Genomic DNA, 19,619 nt, shown 5'->3' with positions numbered 1-19,619 from the left:
GAGGAGGAGAGGAAGGCCGGGCACTGCGGAGAGCGCTGTGCCAGCACCGCGGACAGCGCCCGGGCCCCCCCCCGGGGCGCCCCCCCCCGGCCCGAGCCCCCCCGCCAGCCCCGGGTGGGGCAGGGGCAGGGCCGGGACCCTCCGGCAGCCCGGGACCCCTCAGCCCCCGGCCTGCCCGGAGAGGGGGGCTCTGACCCTGCCCGGCCCCCTGCCCCGCAGGGCTGCTGCTGCCAGGGGCCCTGAGAGCGGGCTGGGGGTCCCACCCGGCTGGAGCTGGGTTTGGGGCAGGGGATGCAGCTTCAGAACCACGGTGACCCCCCCCAGCAAGAGACCCGGGCCAGCACTGATGCCAGGCGGAGGGGTTAACCCGCAGCCAAAGACGTCTGTTCATTCTGAAACCTAATGACGGCAGGTAGCGCTGCAGTACCTTTTCCCTGGCATGAAGGGGTGCAGGAGGGCACCGCCAGGGTGCCACCCTCCCCTTTGGCAAGCAGGGGACCGGAGCAGCCCCAGGGCCTCCCTCCTCACTCCCTCCTAGGCAGGGGAACTCCTGGCCAGTACCCCCTCCCACCTAGCCACCGGCCCTGCTGCCCTTTCCCTGCCAGCTGCTTCCCAGCACCAGCGCTGCCAGGGCCGCAGCTCAGACAGATCGGCCTCTAATCTGGGGAACAGCCTCCGGCTAATTATTCTGTACCCTCTGGGCCGTGGCCAGGGTGACTCAGCAAGAGGCAGCCCAACACATGGGAGACCAGCCCACCCTTACCTCCAGCCCCAGCAGGGCCACTCGCACCGGGGACCCCCCCGGCTCACCCCACCTGCCCGACAAAAGAGAAGGTTTTGGGGGGAGCCCAGCTCAGCACCCCGAGGCAGAGCACAGGCAGCCCACACAGGTCCTGTCACCTCTGAGCCCGCAGGGAGGAACGCTGGGGGACACGGGACACCCTGTGCCAGTCCAGGCTCATCCGACCCGCCCTGCCACCCTCCCAGCCCGGGGGTGGGGGGTACCTACCGCCTGCCTCGGGGTGCCGGGGGAGGCTGGCACCCCCACGCCAGCCCAGGCACAAGGGACGGGGGGGCTGCAACAGCGGCACACGGGGCATTATTTAGCAATGTTCTTTTATTTCCAGTTTTAAGGTGAAAAGATGCCTTTAAATCTTCAATTAAATACTCCATAAAGAAAAAAAAAAAAAAAAGAAAAAAAATTATTTACAAATTCACGTGACCAGTAATTGAATCCTTGTTTTAATAATTACACGTGCGGCTCGTCACATCCGGCGCTCTATAAATACAGGGGACGCGGATGGGGGGGCCGCCCCGTTGCTTGCCCAATTGTGGCCTTAAACGTTTGGGAGGAGGATGAGGGCTTTGGGAGGGAGGAGGGGACTCGGCCTGGCCCAGAGAGAAGGGGTCACCCCCCCTCCTCCCCGGCACCCTCCCCAGGTGTCAGAGCAGGAGCTGGGGGGGAATGATTTATATTTAAAATAAAAAACCATGGGGGGGATCCAGGCAGTGATGGAGGAATAGAGAGAGGACAGGGGAGAGGGAGAAATCAAGCTCCTGTCCCCAAACCAAATTTAATAAGTTTATATATATATAATCTCTCTATATTTCAGCAAGAAGTGGGGAAGAGGAAGAAGAGGGGGGAGAGGAGGGGAGAGATGCGTCCCCATCCCATCCCCTCTCCCCATGCCATGAGTCCGGGGGTGCTCTGCGAGACCCGGTGTGCCTGCGCTGGGAGGGGGGAGAGGAGGGGCCCCAAGGGGACCCACGGTGACAGCCGCCTCCGTCAGCATCCGTTTATTGTCATCGTGAGAAACTAGTACAGGCCTCGCAATGGAACCGGGACAGAGGGAGGAGGGAGAGGAGGAGAAGTGAAAAGAGAGAGGGGGGCTGTGGGGGGAACAGCAGGTCTCTCGGCCCCGGCGTCAGCAAGTCCAGGGGGGCCGGGGGTGGGAGGGGATGGAGTCGCTCCCCAGGGTGCCCCCACTCTCTCTCCCCCCTTCCTCCTCCTCACGGCTGCTCAGTTGTTGTCCGACTCGTCCTCAGCTTCCCGGAGCCAGGTGAAAAAGGCTGTCACGGATTTGAGAGCCACCCCTTTGCCCTGCTGCTCAGCCGGGTCCTTGCTGGACTCCCACTTGTAGAAAGCCTCCTCCTTGATGACGTCCTCATCGTACAGAGCATCAAAGAACATTCGCAGCAGGTCTGGAGGGGGGACAGAGGGGGACCCCTTGCCATTCCCTAGCCACCAGCCACCCTGTTGGGGTGGGGACACGCCTGCCACCCCCCCTCCTCAGCCCACCCGTCCCCGCGACACTCACTGGGAGGCTGTTCCAGCTTCACCACTAAGGCTTGCAGGGCGTAGAGCGCCTGGAGCTCCTTCTGCTCGTCCCGCAGGTACTTCTGCAGCAGCTTGGCTTGGTTGCGGATGACCAGGGCATCCACGCGGTAGGGGTTCTCGACTGCGGGAGACGGGGCATGAGAGGGGGGCAGCGTGGGCAGGGGCAACCCCCCCCCTCACCCTGGTACTCACAGACAACGGCTGAGTGGCACACGGATGTCATCAGGGCCCTGATAAACGTGTTGGACGAGACCTGCTGCTCGCTCAGGTTGGCCTGGAGGAGGGAGGGCAGAGGGTTGTGAGGTGGGGATGGAGCCAGGAGGGGGATGCCGGACCCGCGGGCGCTGCACCCGCACCCTCACCTCGATCCAGTCGTGTATTCTTTGGTTGTTCGGGTTCTCCTTCAGCAGTTTGTCTATCTGCTTGCACAGCTCCTCCGAGGTCAGCTCCTTGCGGCTCGGCGTGTCCGAGCTATCCCCCACCGTGTACTCCAGTTTCTGGGGGAGCGGGCAGAGTCGAGCTGTTAAAGGCAGCACAGGGGAACGCTACGCTCCCGGCAGCAGGCCCCCCCTTCCCCAGGGCTCCCCCAGCCTGTCTCTGCCACTGAGCTCCCACCTGCTCGGTGACAAATTTGTTGACATCCTGGTCCTCGGGCAGGAATTCCTTCCAGCTCAGGCCCCCGTCCCGCCACAGCTTGCCGGCGGTCTTCTGGCCCTGCAGGACAGGCAGGCAGTCAGCACCGGCACCCCATGCCCTCCATCTCCAGGGAGCGGGATACAGCGGCTCGGCCACGCCACCCCCGGGACCCGGACATGGCAAGGGAAGCCCCCCGCCATCCCCTCTGGTGGCAGAGGAGCTCGGTCCCTGCATGCCAACCTGCCCCCACGAGCAGGCTGCCGGTCCCCGGGACAGCGCCGGCAGCTACGCGAGCCCCACGCACTTACCATGCACTTGCACAACAAGCCCAGCACCTCGACCAGCAGCGTGGTGGCCTTCCCAATGGGCACCAGGGGCTTCGTTATCTCCCTGCGGGGCACGAGACCTAGCTGAGCGACCTGCCCCCAGGAGACCCCCTGGGACTCCAGGGCAGCCCTGCGGAGGGGCACGGCCCTCACCTGAACAGCTCCTCCATGGGGATGCCTTCTTCCTGCAGGATGGGCGTGATGAGCTCGGCCAGGTACAGCCAGATGTGCGGGATGTCGATCTCCATGTCTTCCGCGACCTCCAGGATCTCCCGCAACCTGGGGGCAGAGGGGGGCCGTTGGGATCCAGCAGCCCCCACGCCCTCAGCTGGGAGGGACCTCGGGAGGTCTCAGCGATGGAGCCCCACTCGAGGCAGGGCCGAATTCAGAGCCGGGCGAACACCAGCTCGGGGCCAGGCTGCCCCGGCCCCTCACCCTTTGTAGTACTGCTCCTTGGCGAGCGTGCCCGCCTTCACCAGCTGGCACAGCAGGACCCCCATGTGCTCGCGGGAGATGGTGCTCCTCTCCAGCGTGGACTCGATGCCGTTCTGCACGAAGATGTAGAGCGAGGAGGGGCTGCCCAGCTCCTGCACGCACTGCAGGGCCTCCTGCGGGGAAAAAAGGGGGGTCAGTACTGTCCCACGGCCAGCCACGGCCCCCCCCTTCCCCACCCGGGCACCGCCGGCCCCCAGCCCAACAGTGCTACAGCCCAGGGAAGGGGACGGAGTGTCACACGGGCCATACGACGTGGTGCCTGGCCACCCCCTCCTTTCACCTTCATGTCATTGATGTGCAGGTATTCCTCTATGATCGCCTTGGATTTCTTCTCCAGCTCCTCGTCCGACAGCGCGGGCTTGGGGGATGCTGTGGGAGGTGCTGGTTCTTGCTTAACTGCGAGGAGAGAGCAAGGATCAGGCCACCGCGCGGGACAGGCAGAGCCCCGGGTCGCAGCCAGACCCCCAGGACACCGCCGCTCCCTGGCTCACTGGTCTCTCGGCTCCTGTCCCGTTCCTCCATCATGCCAGCAGCCTTGCACACGGCCTCGGGGCCGCTCGGCTTCTCCCGTTCTCGGCTCCTGTCCTCTGTCTCTTTGCTGAAGCTCCTCTTGGTGAGGGCAGACCTGTTCCTGTCTGCCCGCTCCCCCCGGTCGGGACGCTCCGCGCGGTCGCTGCCTTTCTCCGAACGTGACTCCCTGTCCCCTCTGTCCCCAGCCTTCTCCGACCTGTCGCGGCTGGAGCTGCTCCTGGGCAGGAAGGGACAGACACAGCGTGAAGAGCCCATCACCACCCTCCCTGACCCCAGACTGCAAAGCCCTGTGAGGCAAGGCTGTCCCACTCCAATCCCAGCCCTTCCCAGGGCCTTGTCTAGCACTTGACCACCCTCAGAGGAAAACACTTGTCCCTGTTTCTCCCCTGTTCCAACTCATGCCCTTTTCCTTTCACTCTGTCCCTTGGCATGGCTGAGCAGAGCCTGGCCCCAGCCCGCCCACACCTTCTCCCTGCTGCAGACTGTGGTGAGATTCCCCCTCTGCTTTCCTCTTCTCCTGAACAGAACCATCTCCAGCTTTCCCTGGGAACCTCATGCGCCAGCTTCCACGGGCTTCTCCCCAGCCCATCAACGACCCCCAGACCAGACCCAGCACCCAGGTGGGGTCCCCCAAGTGCCAAACAGTGGGGAGGATGCCCAGGCTGGACCCAGCCTTCTTTGCCACAAGGACTCAGCACCTTATAAATGCTTATAAATATCTTAAGGGTGGGTGTCAGGAAGACACAGCCAGACTCTTTTCAGTGGAGCCCAGCGACAGGACAAGGGGCAACGGGCACAAACTGAAGCACAGGAAGTTCCGTCTGAACATGAGGAAGAACTTCTTCCCTCTGAGGGTGACGGAGCCCTGGAACAGGCTGCCCAGGGAGGCTGTGGAGTCTCCTTCTCTGGAGATATTCAAGCCCCGCCTGGACAAGGTCCTGTGCAGCCTGCTCTGGATGACCCTGCTTCGGCAGGGGGGTTGGACTGGATGACCCACAGAGGTCCCTTCAACCCCTGACATTCTGTGATTCTGTGACCCTGAGTTCCCCCCAGGCCCCACTCTGCCCCAGGGGGTTATTCCAGCCCAGACACCATATGTTTGCCTACATCTTGACCAACCAGTGCCCAAGTTGGGGGTTTCCTCCCTGGGCTGCAGACCGGAGCGCCCACTCACCACGGCAGGGCTGGCCCCTCACCTCTGCACCACGCGACGGGACTCCAGGCTCTCGGCAGGCGTCGACTGCTGGAGCGCTGAGAAGCGGTTCAAGGTGCTCGTGGCTGGTCGCCCTGAATCAGATGCTGGGCGTGAAAAGAGGGGAGCCTCAGAGTTCGGCACCTCCCCGGTACGGGAACCGCCAGGGGAAGGATCCCCTCCCCCCCCCTCCCAACCTCCCCAACAGCACCCAGCCAGCCCCACGCTGCCTACCTGAATCTGCAGGCTTTGCGCCAGACCCTCCGCTGCTGCCTTTGCCCCAGCTCAGCCGCCCACCCGGCGCAAAGAGCTGGTTGTTGGAGTCAATGGATCCAGGCTGCAGGCGGAGAGACCGAGTCAGCTCTGAACCCCACACCAGGGCATGATCGCGGCTGGGGAGGCAGCTGGCTCAGCTGCCCACCCCGCACCCCCAGCCTCACCTTGGTGATCTTCGTTAGCCGGCTGGTGTCGATGGGCCGGTTGCCCTTGCTGATGGGCACCGTGTTCCAGCCATCATCTGCGACCAGGCTGCTGCGCCCACCTGGGCACAAGGGGGACAGACATAAGGCCTTGAGCAGTGCCCAGCAGGAGCAACCCATCCCTGGCAGCCTCAGGTGCCCCCAAGCCCGGGGCACTCACTGCTGGAGGACGGCCCGGGGGGTCCTCTCCTCTTGTCCTTTGACATGAGCTGCTGCACTTTGATGTGTTCCCGATGCTCCTCCAGCTCCGCTTCCTTGTGGATCTGGTCAATGGTTTTGGGGCCCTGGTCTCCTCGCCGCGGCACCCAGCTATTCTGCAGAGGGCAGGGAAGGAGGGAAGAGGGCACTGAGCTGGCTGGAGGACGGAGGCAGAGACATTCCCCCCTCCCAGCCATTCCACCCTCAAAGCCTCAGGCCCGTCTCCTGCCTCGACCATCCCCGTGTGCTGTGGCAGCTTTTGGCACAAAAGGGCTCAATTTCCAGAGCCCCCCTGCATTAAACAGCTGCCAGTTACTGTGTGCCCACTACCACGACCATGCTAACCAAGGGCTGGGGCCTAGCATGGCGTCTCTGGGGCTGGCCACAGCTTCCCCTCCTGGGGACACATGGAGTGCTGTCTGTCAGACGACACAGGCCAGCTGCTCCATGGAACCAAGCAGGGGACGGACGACAGTCCCCAGGCAGCAACGGGCCAAGAGCCTTACCTGTCTGAGGTCAATCACATCCTGCAGCATGAAACGGATTCGGGATGATGTCTTCTTCTCTTTGATGATCTTCTCCATCTGATTGAAGTACTGGTCCATCCTGGGCTACAGGGGGACAGAGTCATGGTCACATCCCTCCCGAAGGCAAGGGCAGGATAGGGCAGGGCAAGGGGTACCTTGGCCTTCTCAAAGTCCAAGTCCTTGCCAATGGTGGTAAGCAGGCGGCAAAGGCACTCAAGAGACTCCTCATCGTGGTTTTTGAGCAGCTTCACCACGCAGTCGTGCATGATGGCCTCTGTCAACATCTTTAGTTTGAAGAGCTCTCCAATAAACTTGATGTTGCCCAGGGATCGCCGGCGGGCCTTGTCCCGTGCCTCCTCCAGCTCGTCCTTCATGCGCGCCTTCTCCTCGGGCTGCAGGAGAGCAGGGCAGCTCAGAGGCCAGGCCCACCCCGAGGACACCCACACCAGCCCTCGGCCGCAGCCTCCCACCCCAACTCACAGCACTGGCATCGTCCATCTCCTTCTGCCGCTTCTCAAAGATCTCATCGTCGTCCTTGTCCTTCTCAAACTCCTTCTGGCAGCGGTTGAGCAGCAGCTTGCGGAAGTTCACAGTCACCGTGGGCTTGTCTGTTGTGGGCACTTTGAGCTGCAGGGAGAGGTACAACCCAGGCAAGAAGCATGAGTTGTGTCTCCCCCAAAAGCTGGTCAGCTAAGGCCCAAGCACTGCTCAAACCGAGAAAAAGCCACCCTACACCCTCATGATGCCCTGCTGAGACGCTGGACTTGGTCGTCCCCCCACATGCCCCAGTGTCCCCACCCCACACAGAAGGACCTGCACTGTGCCAAGCTCAGCTGAGGCCCCCCAAACAAACCCCTGCCAGCTTGGTGGAAGACACCCCCCCAGCTCCTGCTCACCCCCATAAGGCAACGGCACATGTTAGCATAGGCAACAGAGAAGTTTGGCTCCGAGATAGCCTTCTCGAAGACGAGGTCGATGACACCCTTGAGCCGCTCCTCCGTGTCGATGGACAACTCCATCACCTGCTTCATCAGCTGCTGGAACATCTGGGGTGTCAGCTTGTTGAGGATGCTGCGGACGCGGCGGAGCAGTTCCTGCAAGGAGAGCAGGGTCAGCAAGCACCAGGCACGTCCCCCTCGCCCTCCCACTGCCCGCCTGTCCCAGCTCCCACCTGCGTCTTGATGTTCTCGGGATCCTCCTCCTCGGAGGCACGCTTGCTGGTGGGTTTCCAGGCCTTCTCAGCCTTGTTCAGCTTGACATCCTCATTGAGGGACACAGTGGCAATGATTTTGCGGGGCTCCTTTCTCTGGCTCTGCTGGGAGCGGCGGGGACCCAACCCTGAGGGCTGACACAGGGAGAAGAAACTCAGCTCTCTGCTCCGGGACCAGCCGGGCCAGCTCCTGGGCTGTCCCCCTCCGCCTGCTCAGATCCTCAGCTCCATCACAGACATCAGTGGCCCAGACACAGCGGCTCGAAAGCTTGATCATCACGGAGAGGCAGAGGGGGACAGCGCGGGTGAAGCGAGGAGATACTCACCAGGCCCCGGTTGCCCATGACGGGCCGGCCGAGGTTGGCAAAGGAGGGGGTAAAGTCAGGGCTGCAGTTCATGCCACTGAGGCGGATGGGGTCGAGCGCCCGCAGTGGGGTCTTGTTGGCCTGCGAAGGTACACACGGCTGAGGATGCCCGGGGGGCAGAGGAGCGGGATGGATCCATCCCCCAGCCTCAGCGCCGGGACAAGGAACTGGAAAGAAGGCCCCAGAAGTGCCCCCCCCGCACCAACCCCAGGCTCAAGGCTCGTTGCGAATGCTGCAACAGGACCCCGAGCACAGCAGTTAAGTCCCTGCCCTGCCTCGACAAGGCACAAAGAGGAGCCAGACCCCCACCTGGGCACCACCCACGCTCCCCCAATTTCCAGGGCCGCGCCGACCTTGTCCAGCACCACGTCCGTGATCTGGGGTAGCCCCTCGGGCTTCTGCATGCTGGCGAAGATGAACTGGAAGCCCAGCAGGAACTCCCGGTCATATCGCTTCTTCTCCTCAGGGTTGAGTGGCTTCCATTGCTCTGCAGTGTGGGGCAAGAGGGAGTCCCTGATGTGGCCTGTCCTGTATCCTCCATCCCGAGCTGTGGCAGGTCCAGGCCCACCCAGGGACCAGTGAGGTGGGATGTAGACAACCAGAGCTGCCTCAGGCTGGTACGCCATGAGCACGACACTGCTTGCTCAGACAGAAAGCCTGATGCCACCGGCTCCCTGCCTCCTGCCAGGACCCTTGCAGTGGGGTCTCTGTCCCCATCCCCATGCCAGGCTTAGGGACAAGATGGGAGGAGAGCGTGAGGTTTAGGACAGCTGGACCATGCCACCTCCACCCTCCCCACCACTGGGTCCACAGGTGGTGGCTCCAAGCAGAGGCCTGGGCCAACACACGGCTCACCTTCCTTGTAGCGGTACTTCTGGTCGGCAGCCTTGCCCTTCTCCGGGGCCAGCTTGTCCTCCTTCTCCTCCCACGTCTCCTCCGACTCTTCCTGCGGACGAGCAGGGACTGCATCCTCTGCTTCACGGGCAGGGGCGGACGTGGGGGGCTTGTTCTCCGTCTCCGAGGCACTGTCGCTGATCTGAGACTGCACAGGAGGGACGGGGACAGCAGTCACCCTGCGGGCCTGGTCCTGCCTCCTCACCCAGCACCCAGGCGTCCGCCTCCCCTCAGATCCTCATTGCCATCAGGGAACATCAGTGGCCCAGACACGATGGCACAAAGCAGAGTTCATCCCAGGAGGAGACAGGGCCCAGGGTGACCCGCGGACGTCCCCGGGACACTCACCTCTTTAAAGGCATCCAGCAAATCGCCTACTGCCTCCTTCTTGTTCAGCTCCTTCATCCTTCGCTTCTTCTTTGGCACCGACATGGCGACTGGGAGCAGAGGCACGGAGGTGAAGGACAGGAACCCTCCCAGCCCCCCGTATACCCTGACGCCAGCTCGGGGGTCACCAGCAAGGCCTCAGTAACACCAGGCGAGCTTCGGGACTGGGTCGCGGGGAGCCATGGGGACATAGTCCTGCCACGCCAGCACAGCCCCCGTCCCCACCCAGGAACCTGCAGCCCTGCGGATCCTACATGCAGTCCCACCAAGGCACCTTGCTCCCTAAGCGTGTGCCCCAGAACATGCACCTCGCACCCCTCCCACCATCCGGACACTGCACCCCGATTTACCCTGTGCCTCTCCCAAGCACCTCATCCAGGCCTCTTCCCCCCTCAGGGGATCCCTGCAGACACCCACACCCCTCTACGGGGCAGCCCTTGCAGGGACACCCCCGTACACACCTCCACCCCCATATACGCTCCCCTCCCTGGCACCCCTATACACTGCCCCGTACAGAGGTGCTTCCCAGCAGCACATCTGCCCCAGGCCGCCCTCCTACAGCCCCCCCGTATCCCTGCACAGGGTGCTCCGTATGAACACGTCCTGCGTGCCCCCATCCCCCAGAACCCCCAGGTAGCCCCCACACTCCTGTGCAGGATGTTTAGAGGAAAAAAAAAAAAAAATCAAAACAAAAAATACCTTCACCCCAGCATATTCCCAGGGCACCCCACTTTCCCCAGGCACCCCTCTGTACCTGCATATCCCTATGCAGGGTGCCCCACCGAGCTACAGCTCCGCATCTCCCCTACCACCCCCCACCCCCCGGACGGCTGGGGACAGCCCCAGCACGCCCGCCCTACACCCCTGCAGAAGGCATCACATAAAACACGCTTCCCTCGCAGACCCTGAGCCCCAGGGCACCCCACACACCCCTCTCTACACCCACCCCACCCCTCCTGCATATGGATGCGCTCTCCAGACATCTCCCCCCGCCTCGGCATCCATAGGTGCCTTGTGTCCCCCCCCAGCACCCCGTACCCACGCGTCCTGGGCCACCCAACCCCATCGCCCTCTCCGACAGCCTCCCCGTGCCCCACGACTTAGCCCCGCACCCAGGTGACCCCCCACATCACCCAACACCCACCCTGGGGCACCCCATGGCCCCGCACACCCCAGCCCAACATCCCCAACCTTGTGCGGTCGCCTCCGAGGTCTGTGAAGGGGCAGGGGCCGGGCTCGAGCTCCGCTCCTGGGCCTCGCCGGGACCTTCGGTCTCCTCCTCCTCCTCCTCTGCCGGCGGGGAGGCAGGGGTGCCGGGCTGGGCTGGCTCCTCGGGTTCCGAGATGGGGCTGACGTCCGACTCGGGTTGCTCCTCGCTCGGCTCCGCTTTGCCGGTGCCCTCCACCCCGTTGGGCACGGGCAGCTCTTCAGGCTGGGCGACGGGGGAGTCCAGGGCGGGCGCGGGCAGCGGTGCGGGCGCTTGCACCGGCTGGCACACGGGTGCCTCAGGGACCGGCTCAGGCACCTCCTCTAAGACCCCATTGGCCTCGGTGGCAGGCTCGGCGGCAGGCTCGGGGCAGGGCTCTTCCCGGGGCGGCGGGGGGCTGGGGGAGGCGGGTTTGGCGGGCGCTTCAGGGGCCTGCGGCACGACGGGCGGCGGCGACGGCGCGGCCGGCACTGGGGGCACGGCTGGCATTGAGGGGACAACGGGCACCGGCGGCGCCTCGGGGGGCACAGGTGCCTGTGGTGCGGGCTCTGGGAGGGGAATGGTGACCTCCTCCTCCTCCTCCTCCTCCTCCTCCGCGGCCACCGTGTCCATGTCGGGCGCGGGCACGAGGGGCAGCTCCACAGTCCCTGGCACTGTAGTGATGGCGCGAAACGTCTCGTGCGGGTCGGGCGGCGCCTCGCCCAGCTCCGCTTTAGTGTCCGCGTCCACAGGGGTCTCCATTGGCACCAGCGTCACGGCCGAGAGCACCACGGGCTCCGCCTCGGGGATGAGGGGAGGGGGAGGCGACGGGGACGCCGACTTGCTGGGCTCCAGGGAGACGGGCTTGCTCACCAGCAGCGCAGGCTTCGGGCGGTCATCTGCAAGGCGGGTGGCGTTAACAGGGGGGCTCTCCGATCCCTGACCAACCCTGCAACCCCCCCAAATCCCTCCACCTGCAAGAGCAGTAGGGACAGATGTGCCAACCCACATCACAAACCAGTGGCGGGGACAACGGGGGTCTTCCAGTGCCCAGCTAGGCAGCTGGGGTGAGCAGACAGCCCCCCCAAACTCTTTCAGACCCAACATGGGGACACGGGTCCCCAGATACGTAGGGAACACGTTTGACCCCACGAGCCCCAGCTGAACCAGGGCTGGCATCTCACCTCCCACAGTGCCAAGGAGAGGGAGCCTGGCACCAGCCGTGCTGGCTGGCATGCCCACCCCTGGCACAGGCACTTACCTGGCCGGACAATAACTGCTACATGGGGGGTCTCTCCATTGGCCTGGGGCTCCAACCCGCTTCCAGCCTGGGGGTGGGGACAAAGAGGGAGCTCAGTAAGGCCCTGTGCATCTCCCGCTGCCCCAGTCGGGGAGTCGGGGGTCCCCTTACCTGCGGAGGGGTGGGGGTGGATGAGGTCCTTGCTCCAGACATGATTTCTTCAGTGATGTCTTTGCCGCCTTGGTTGGGGTCTCGTATTCGGATCTGCCCGGAAGTCAGGGCAGAGAGGGGGAAGCCGTCAGTGGGGTGGGGGACCCAGCACACGGGCCACCTGCTTTGCCTGGGCTGGACACGCCCAGGACACCCCCTTCTCCGAGGGCAGAGGCGAGAGGCTCATCCAGGGCCGTGCCTGCCCCAGCCACGCACAGCCTGGGGACCGGCAGGTGCCACCTCCCCTCGCCACAGGGCACAGCACCCCGCAGACACCAGCCTGTCCCGATGCCCAGCAGGCAGTGACGGCGCGGGGCACGGTGAGCCCTGCAAGCCACCGCGCCATGCAGCCGGACCCAGCACCGTGTCCCCAGGGGCTGGGGGACCCTGAGGCAGCACCACCATGCTGACACACAGGGTGCAGGACCCTCTGCCTCAGGGAGGGTGCAGGGGAGCAGCCTTGGCATGCAAACATTGCAGCAAGCCCCGTGCCACCCACAGCTTTGCCGGCCCTGCGCCTGCCATGGGTGCAGCAGGAGCCACAGAGCACCGTGGGGTGCGGGGACACACAGGTCTGGGACCCCAGTGTGGGGCACAGCGCAGCCACGGGGTCTCGCTCTCCCACTTCCAAACAACCTGTGCCCAGGGCAGTAGGAGCAGAGCCTGAGTGGCACTGGGGCCTCTCCACTGATAAAATGCCAGCATCCCCCCTCCTGGTGCCAGCGGCACCCCATGCCCCCCGATGCAGGGCTGTGCCGGCAGCCGCCCGGCTCCCCGCTATAAATAGGCCCCGCGCAAGGCCTCCCAGCGCCGGCATCTCCGGGAGCAGACAGCAGTTGGCAGCCGCGGCACCCCCGCCCCCCCCCCGGGAGCCGTGACTCAGCACAACGCTGCCCGCCGGGACGGCCAAGGTCGCCAGCACCCACCGTGCACCCCGGTCCCCCCCTGAGCCCCCCCAGCCAGGGGGACACGGCCCCGCACCGCCCCCCCTTCCGCAGCACGCCGTGCCCCATCCCGTCCCACCCCACGCACGGCGGGCACCCGGGCCTGGCACCATCCCCCCCGGCACGCCAACGCCCCGCCGTGCCCGGAGGCGGCCGGCTCCTTACCGTCTTGCGCTCTCGTTTCGGGGGGATCGGCGGCTGCTGGCTCACAATGACCTGGGCGGCGGGGACCCCCGCCGGGAACTGCTGCACCCCCCTGCGCCGGGTAATAAGCACCCGCTGGAGGAGAGGAGAGAGCGTCAGACGGACCGGCCAACCCAGATCTTCCAAGCCCGTCCTGGGGAACCCCCGCTCCCCCAAACACGGGGTCTGCCAGGAACCTGGGGAGCCCGTGCCGCTCCGCAGCGAACCCCCATCGCATCCGGCCCGGATCGTCCCAACCCGCCCGACAGGCCCAGCCGAATTCCTTCCCCGTGAAGCAGAGCGTCCCCGCGCCACCCCCACGCCCAGCCGGGCCCCGCGGGCACCCGCCGTGCCCACCGGCTCCACGCCACCGACGGCACGCGCGGCCGTGCCGGGCGCGGATGGACGCCTTCATGCCGGTACCCTTATCTGCACGGGGCCGGCACCAGCCCAAGGGCGGCACCGGGCAGCCCCGTCCGCACCCTCCATTCCCACCCAGACCGAGGGGCTCGGGCTACCCGCTCAGCCCGAGCCCCCGACAAGCCCAGCCCAGAGCCGCAAGCCGTGCTGGGGGCTGGCGGCAGAGCTGGACCCCATTCAGGGCTGGCTCGGCCCCGAGGCACTGCGCTTCTCCCCGGGCACCTGCCAGCATCCCCCCCCGCATCCAGCACCCTCCCGGCTGCGCTGAACCTGGATCGTGCCCAAGGCGCTCTGGTGACTGCCCCGTCCCCACGCTGGGGAACCCTCCTCTGCCCACCAGCCGGGCCTCGCACCCCGGGATTTGCCAGGCGCGGGGGGAGGCGGGGAGACCCCATGCTGCCCAGCCCTGGGGACCAGGAGGGCTGGCCCACGTCGCCCGCCGAGGGGCACGCTGTGCCAGGCCACCCACCCACCCCGCCGGCCTCGCGGGCAAGGGGTGTGCCGCTGCCAGCTTCCCCGAGAACAGCAGCAGCCCCGAAGCGGAGGCGGGGGGCAAACCCATCCCGGGACCCCGCGGAGACACCCAGGGGATGCCACAGCACCGGGCACGAGGAGCAGCCGTGCCCTGGCCTGAGCACGGGAGCCGGCCGCTGCTGGGGGCCACCTCTGTCCTCCGAGGGACGGGAGGGAGGGAGGACGGGCACATACCTGGCTCAGCAGGAGCCCATCTCCGCCCCGGCTATGCCTCGCTGCCGTGCCGGGCCGGAGGCCTCAGCTCACATTTCTGTGTCTGCCGGGCCTCCGGGACCGACCAAGCCTAAATATAGTCACAGCCCGGGTGGCCACATGCGAGCAGGGGGAAGGGAGGGGGGGGCTGCTCACACCGCAGCTCCCCAGTGCCGGGAGAGGGCAGGCACGGCGCGGCGCGGCTGGGGAGCCAGGAGCTGAGGGGGGGTCAGCGAACACCAAACTCCTCAGCGCCTTGACGGTGAGCGATGGGGAGCAGGGGATAAAGTCTGCCCCGGCCCTCCGCCAGGAGAGTTAAATATTAAACGGCCCCGATTTGGAAAAGGGCGGGGGTGGATGGACCGGTGGGACGCGATGCACAGCCCTCAGCGCTGCTGGGAGACGGGCAACACCCCCTGCCCCCCAAAACAGCCTGTCATGGGGTCACAGAGACTGCCCCAGTGAGCTGGCAAAAGCTGAGGGGTCTGTGCTCCGCTCCTGCGCGTGGGGGCTGCAGGCAGGCCAGGGGCCAGGCAGCAAAAGAAAAGAGGGGCTGGCAGAGCGCTGGGGAGCGGAGCAACCCTCCCGCCCGTACCGTAAGTCCCGAACTCGGTGGGGCTGGCTCCAGGGTAAAAACTAGGGGCGCCGGGCTGGACCGGGTACTGCTGGGTCGGGACAACGTACGTAGAGCGACCCTGCAACGGGGGAGAAGAAAGGTCAGCTGCCTCCCGGTAACGGGAGGATGGACGTGCCCCCCAACCACCGATGTACCCCCAAAATCTGGGTGCCAGGGCAGGGAACAGGGCGCGGGCAAAGCAGGCACCAGGCGCCTCAGGGGGCTGCTGGGGAGGGGGACCAGCACCGCCTGCCGCCTCTCTACGGAGCCGGGCAGCACCCCGCTCGAATCGGTGGGTGCTCGGAGAGTCTGGGGGATCCCCTCCACTCCCCCAAAACAGACCTGGGCTCCAACCCCAGGCAACACCCCGCACCGGTGCCCGTCCCAGCCCCCTCCCGCAGAGCCCGGGTCACGGCCCTCACCTGTCCGGGAATGTAATAGGCTCCTTGGGAAGGTGTGTAGGATATCTGGGAGGGTATCATCATCACCTGGGAAGCGGCCGGATACACATGGGCAGGGGGGCCGGGCCGGGCCGTCGTGTTACTCTGCACGCGGGTCGCGCTGGCGGGAGGCTGCGCCCTGTTCTGGTAGAAATGCTTGGGGAGAGACGGGGCTCGGCGTCAGGCGCAGCGCAGGCATCCCCGCCATCCCCCCCTGGCACTGACACACGCAGCGCAGAGACCCACCCCCCCCTCCGCGGCCTCCTGCTGGGATGCAGCCCCCCCCTCCCACACACCCTCCTTCGTTGTCGTCCCCCCCCCAGCACCATCCCGTCCCCACACACCTGCGGGGCCGCCTGCGTCCACCCCACCCAGCTCATGCCCGGCGTGGGCCGGCAGTTCCAGCGCCCGGAGCCGGCCACGGCCGCACGCAGCTCGGCGGCGGCGGGTCCCGGCGTCCTTCGCACCGGTTCCCGGCTCTCGCACGGAATGCTGGGACCTGTAGTCGCGCCACGCCAAGCTGTGCCGGAGCCGGACGGCCAGGGCGTGCGGAGCTGGCTATTCGCCCGCCCCCCCCCAGCCCCCGCCGTTCATCCCGACCCGGCTTCTCAGCCGGGCGGGAGCATCCCCGGGGAGCAGCGGCTCAAGCCCAGCAGCGAGTGGGCAAGGAAGGGTCTGCGCGCACGCCGGGGCAAGGAGAAAGCGTTACCTGAAGAGACCTGAATCCTCCCTGTTAGCAAGCGCACACGTGCAGAGGGAAAAGGGGAAAGAGAGAGACAGGAGTTACCCACATTGGGACAGGGTGGCCGGCAGAGGAGCGGACAGGAGGCTGGGGAGCCCTTTGCCCGGTCCCCATGTCCCAAATTCACCAGGGTTCCCTGCAGGGACCCCCCGAGGGGCAGGGAAGGGCCTAAGGGACTCCCAGCCGGCACAGCCAAGGACATCGCCGGATCTGTCCCCCAGCAGCTCCTCCGCACAAGAGGGCTGATGGAGCTCTGGAGCCTTGCACGGCATCGCAGGGCCTTGGGAGACTCCCACAAAGCGGGGAGGAAGAGGAAGAAGAGGATGAGGAAGGGCACAGGCAGAAGCAGCAGCCCGGGCTGGGGTTAGCACAGGCACAGCCACATGCCGTAGGCTTCATGCAAGGAGGAAACTGGGGAGACACTGCAGGGAAACCCCCCCTCAAAGCAGAGCGGGTGCCCCCCACTTCCCCCAGACCAGCCCGTCCCCCAGCTCCGGGGTCCCCACGTGCTCCCTGGCCCCTTCGTGCCCAGGGTGGGTGTCCCTGTGCAGTGCCAGGGCAGGGTGCTCGGCATGCGGGGCGGGGGGAGCGGGTTAGTACCTGCTGGTGAATAGCCCGAGGCCCTGCTGGAAACTGAGAGAGGAGGAGAGGGAGGTTTGGGGCAGGGGAGGAAGGAGAGAAGAGCAGTCACTCGGTGGGCATCCCTGGCCGGAGGCGTCTGCCCCCGTCCGAGGGCCGGGAGGCCCCCGGGCAGCGGTCGTGGTCCAGATTGTGGGCGCGCTCCCCCTCGCAGGCGCACGCCAGCCCCGAGGGGCTCCTCACAGCCCTGGGCACGGCAGCAGTGGGGGCTGCTCGGCCGGCAGGCAGAAAGCTGCTGAATGCCCCCCATTGCCCCCTCTGCCGCGGGGCAAAGCCCTTACCTGGCGCGGCTGAGAAGGCGTATTCATTTGTGAGGTCGGTGCCGGGTTAAAAACCACAGGTGCCGTCTGACCGGGTGGGAACGTCGGCTGGAGGGAGGCAGGGAGGGAAGGAGATGGCACCGTTGCCCCTGGCACCAACCGGGGAGGCAAAGCTGGGTGTGCCCCCCCTCAAAACCCCAAGGGACCGGTTACCTGCGGCAGTCCAGGAGAAGGGGCAGGGTGCGGGGCTGTCGGGGCTCCTCCTGTGGGCTGTGGAGCTTTGTTCATTTCATGGGGTTGTGCATAAGGATCCCCTCGCTATCTGCGGGGACAGGGACAGCGGGTGTCAGCCGGAGGCGGGCAGCAGCCCGGGCATCTCCTCCTGCCCACATCAGCCCTGAAAACGGAGCCTCTCCAGCCGCTCAGCGTAAAGCCAGGCACCGGCTGTGCCCCACGGGCAGCACCACGCCAGGGCGCAGACCCCCAGCCATCCCATCCTGCCCCACTGCGGGACGGGGAGAGGGTGGGCACCGCCGGCCAGCCAGGCCCCGGCTCCCTGGGGAGTGGAGCCCCCCTCCACCGTGCCCCAAACCCCAGTCGTGCCCACCCCTGAGGTGACCCCACCGAGCCGGGCGCCCCACACGAGCAGACACCGGTGCCCGTGACCCGCCGCCAGCTCCGAGGGGCTGGGTGGGCCGGCAGCACCCCGGCGTCAGCCGTGCCCAGCTCCACCCCGGCTGACCTACTAAGCCTTTCCCCCGGCCGGCCAAACCTGTTCCTGCCAGTGGTGCCGGGTCCCGGCGTACGCCGCAAACGCCTACCGGGGAGGGCAGGGAGCAGCTCCCGCGTCCCCCCGCCCCGCGCCGCCGATGCTGCTCTGCCCGGGGGACCCTGCAGCCCCCCGCCGCCACCCAGCAGCCCCGGCACCCTCCCGGCTGTCCCGGGAGGGACTTGGCAGCCGGTGCCGCGCTCCCCGCCCCAGTGCAAAGGCCGTCGGGAGGGCAGGGAGGGGAGGCGGTGCCCCCCACCCCCGCCGGGGGTCCCCCGCGGCACCCGGTGAGCCCGCTGCCGGCCACGGCACCCACGGGAGTGGCCGCGGTGCCTCCCGTAACCAAACACCCGGCCACGGGGCTCTGCCAGGCGCGTCCCACCCACACCAGGGTGCCCTGACCCCCACCCCGGGGCCGCACCCCGGCGTGGGGGGCTGCCAGCCCACCACGAGGGTCCCCCCCAGACACAACCCCAGGGGAGATGGGGTCCTGCTGTGGTTTCGGGAGGTGGCAGGGGCTAGGCTGCTCCCCCCGGTGCTCCCCCCCCAGCCCGTGACCCACCGGGGCACCGACCACCCGGCCCTGGGCTGCCTTCGCTCAGCCCTGGCACCAGTTACCCCAAAAAAAACCGGTGGGAGGGTGTTACACAGGGGATGGAGATGCCCGGGGACAGCCCCGGCCCCCCACCGGCGGCACAACCGGGAGCCAGCGGGATACTCACCCCCCCGCGGGAAAAACCTGGGCCGGCTGAGCGGGCCTGCAGAGACCGTTCATCCGACTGACTGGGAGAGAGGAGGGGGAGACATCAGCCCAGGGCGCGCTGTCCCCCCCGGCCCAGCCCCGGGAGAGGGGGGGGAAGGGGAACCGCCGGGGGTTTTGCAACGGGAGGAGCCGCCGCGGCCGCTGCCTCCCCCGCGCCGGGAAGGGCCGGGCCTGCGCTGGGCCCGCAGCCGGGCGGGGGGTGCCCGCCCGAAGCCGGGCCCCGGGGGCAGCTAGGCCCGGTCCGAGCGGGAGGCCCGGCCCGGCGGATGGGGGGTTGAGGGGCGGCGGGGTCGGGCCAGGCCGCGGCGCCGGCCCGGGATCCGCCGGCCCCGCCAGGCCCGAAGCCGCGGCCTCCCCCCGGGCCCGAGGCGCTGCCGGCTCCGTCCCGGTGCGGCGGGCGGGCCCGAGGGCCGGCACCATCTTGGCGCGGGGGGGGGGGGGGGGGGGGGGGAAGGGGTGGAAGCGGGGCGCGGCGCGGGGGGCCAGGGCGGCATCTGGCGGCCCCGCTCCCCCCCCCCGCGGCGGCGGCCTCTGCCAAGCACACGTGTCACTGCCGGCCGCCGCCATGGCCCGCGGCCCCGCCAGCACCGGCACGGGCGGGGCGGGGGCGGCGGGGCGCGCACCACGTGCCGGCGGCGGGCCTAGGCGGGCGCAGCGGCGGCAGCACGTGCGCGGCGGCGGCGGGGAGCAGCGGCCGGCACGTGGGCGCGGGGCGGCGCCGCGCGGGACCACCGGGGCCGGGCCGGGCCGGGCGGGCGGCAGGGAGCGGCGCGGGACGGGGCCGCTCGGGGGAAGGGGCCGGCGGCGGGGCGGCGCCCACGTGGTGGCGGCGCGGCGGGGCCCGGCGGCGCGAGGCCCGGGGCGGCGGCGCGAGGCCCGGTACCGGTACCCCCCTCCCCTCCG

The 19,619-nt window shown here is 67.3% G+C and overlaps 2 protein-coding genes and 2 non-coding genes across 4 annotated transcripts in view; 1 reads left to right on the top strand and 3 right to left on the bottom strand.

The window, feature by feature from the left end:
* Window positions 1–1,226: 1,226 nt before the first annotated feature.
* The window catches only part of EIF4G1 (eukaryotic translation initiation factor 4 gamma 1), an 18,578-nt gene continuing 185 nt past the window's right edge, over window positions 1,227–19,619 (bottom strand). The window contains 34 exon segments of the mRNA XM_075418222.1: window positions 1,227–2,202; window positions 2,319–2,459; window positions 2,531–2,612; window positions 2,701–2,835; window positions 2,954–3,052; window positions 3,283–3,364; window positions 3,454–3,579; window positions 3,736–3,908; window positions 4,076–4,191; window positions 4,287–4,543; window positions 5,523–5,625; window positions 5,753–5,855; window positions 5,959–6,059; window positions 6,158–6,311; window positions 6,702–6,806; window positions 6,878–7,114; window positions 7,203–7,349; window positions 7,619–7,816; window positions 7,894–8,067; window positions 8,259–8,378; window positions 8,651–8,784; window positions 9,153–9,339; window positions 9,540–9,628; window positions 10,770–11,663; window positions 12,026–12,092; window positions 12,176–12,268; window positions 13,324–13,413; window positions 13,415–13,437; window positions 15,083–15,182; window positions 15,526–15,699; window positions 16,253–16,273; window positions 17,206–17,292; window positions 17,398–17,506; window positions 18,676–18,736. Of these exon segments, the coding sequence (XP_075274337.1) occupies window positions 2,021–2,202; window positions 2,319–2,459; window positions 2,531–2,612; window positions 2,701–2,835; window positions 2,954–3,052; window positions 3,283–3,364; window positions 3,454–3,579; window positions 3,736–3,908; window positions 4,076–4,191; window positions 4,287–4,543; window positions 5,523–5,625; window positions 5,753–5,855; window positions 5,959–6,059; window positions 6,158–6,311; window positions 6,702–6,806; window positions 6,878–7,114; window positions 7,203–7,349; window positions 7,619–7,816; window positions 7,894–8,067; window positions 8,259–8,378; window positions 8,651–8,784; window positions 9,153–9,339; window positions 9,540–9,628; window positions 10,770–11,663; window positions 12,026–12,092; window positions 12,176–12,268; window positions 13,324–13,413; window positions 13,415–13,437; window positions 15,083–15,182; window positions 15,526–15,699; window positions 16,253–16,273; window positions 17,206–17,292; window positions 17,398–17,472 (4,869 nt within the window). The 5' untranslated portion in view covers window positions 17,473–17,506; window positions 18,676–18,736 and the 3' untranslated portion in view covers window positions 1,227–2,020.
* LOC142361280 (small nucleolar RNA SNORD66) lies at window positions 8,142–8,216 on the bottom strand. The gene has a single exon (XR_012763875.1). It is a non-coding gene; the product is annotated as a small nucleolar RNA SNORD66 (small nucleolar RNA).
* Window positions 9,418–9,494, bottom strand: LOC142361278 (small nucleolar RNA SNORD66). Its single transcript, XR_012763873.1, has one exon. It is a non-coding gene; the product is annotated as a small nucleolar RNA SNORD66 (small nucleolar RNA).
* Window positions 15,011–19,619, top strand: part of ECE2 (endothelin converting enzyme 2) — a 22,052-nt gene continuing 17,443 nt past the window's right edge. The window contains exon 1 of the mRNA XM_075418220.1: window positions 15,011–15,083. The gene's annotated coding sequence lies outside the window, so the exon portion shown is untranslated. The remainder of the gene's footprint in view (window positions 15,084–19,619) is intronic.

Source organism: Opisthocomus hoazin, chromosome 4 (genome assembly GCF_030867145.1).
Source record: "Opisthocomus hoazin isolate bOpiHoa1 chromosome 4, bOpiHoa1.hap1, whole genome shotgun sequence".
Lineage (NCBI taxonomy): Eukaryota > Metazoa > Chordata > Aves > Opisthocomiformes > Opisthocomidae > Opisthocomus > Opisthocomus hoazin.
Note: the sequence above shows the minus strand (reverse complement) of the source record. Positions and strands in the feature narration are given on the sequence as shown.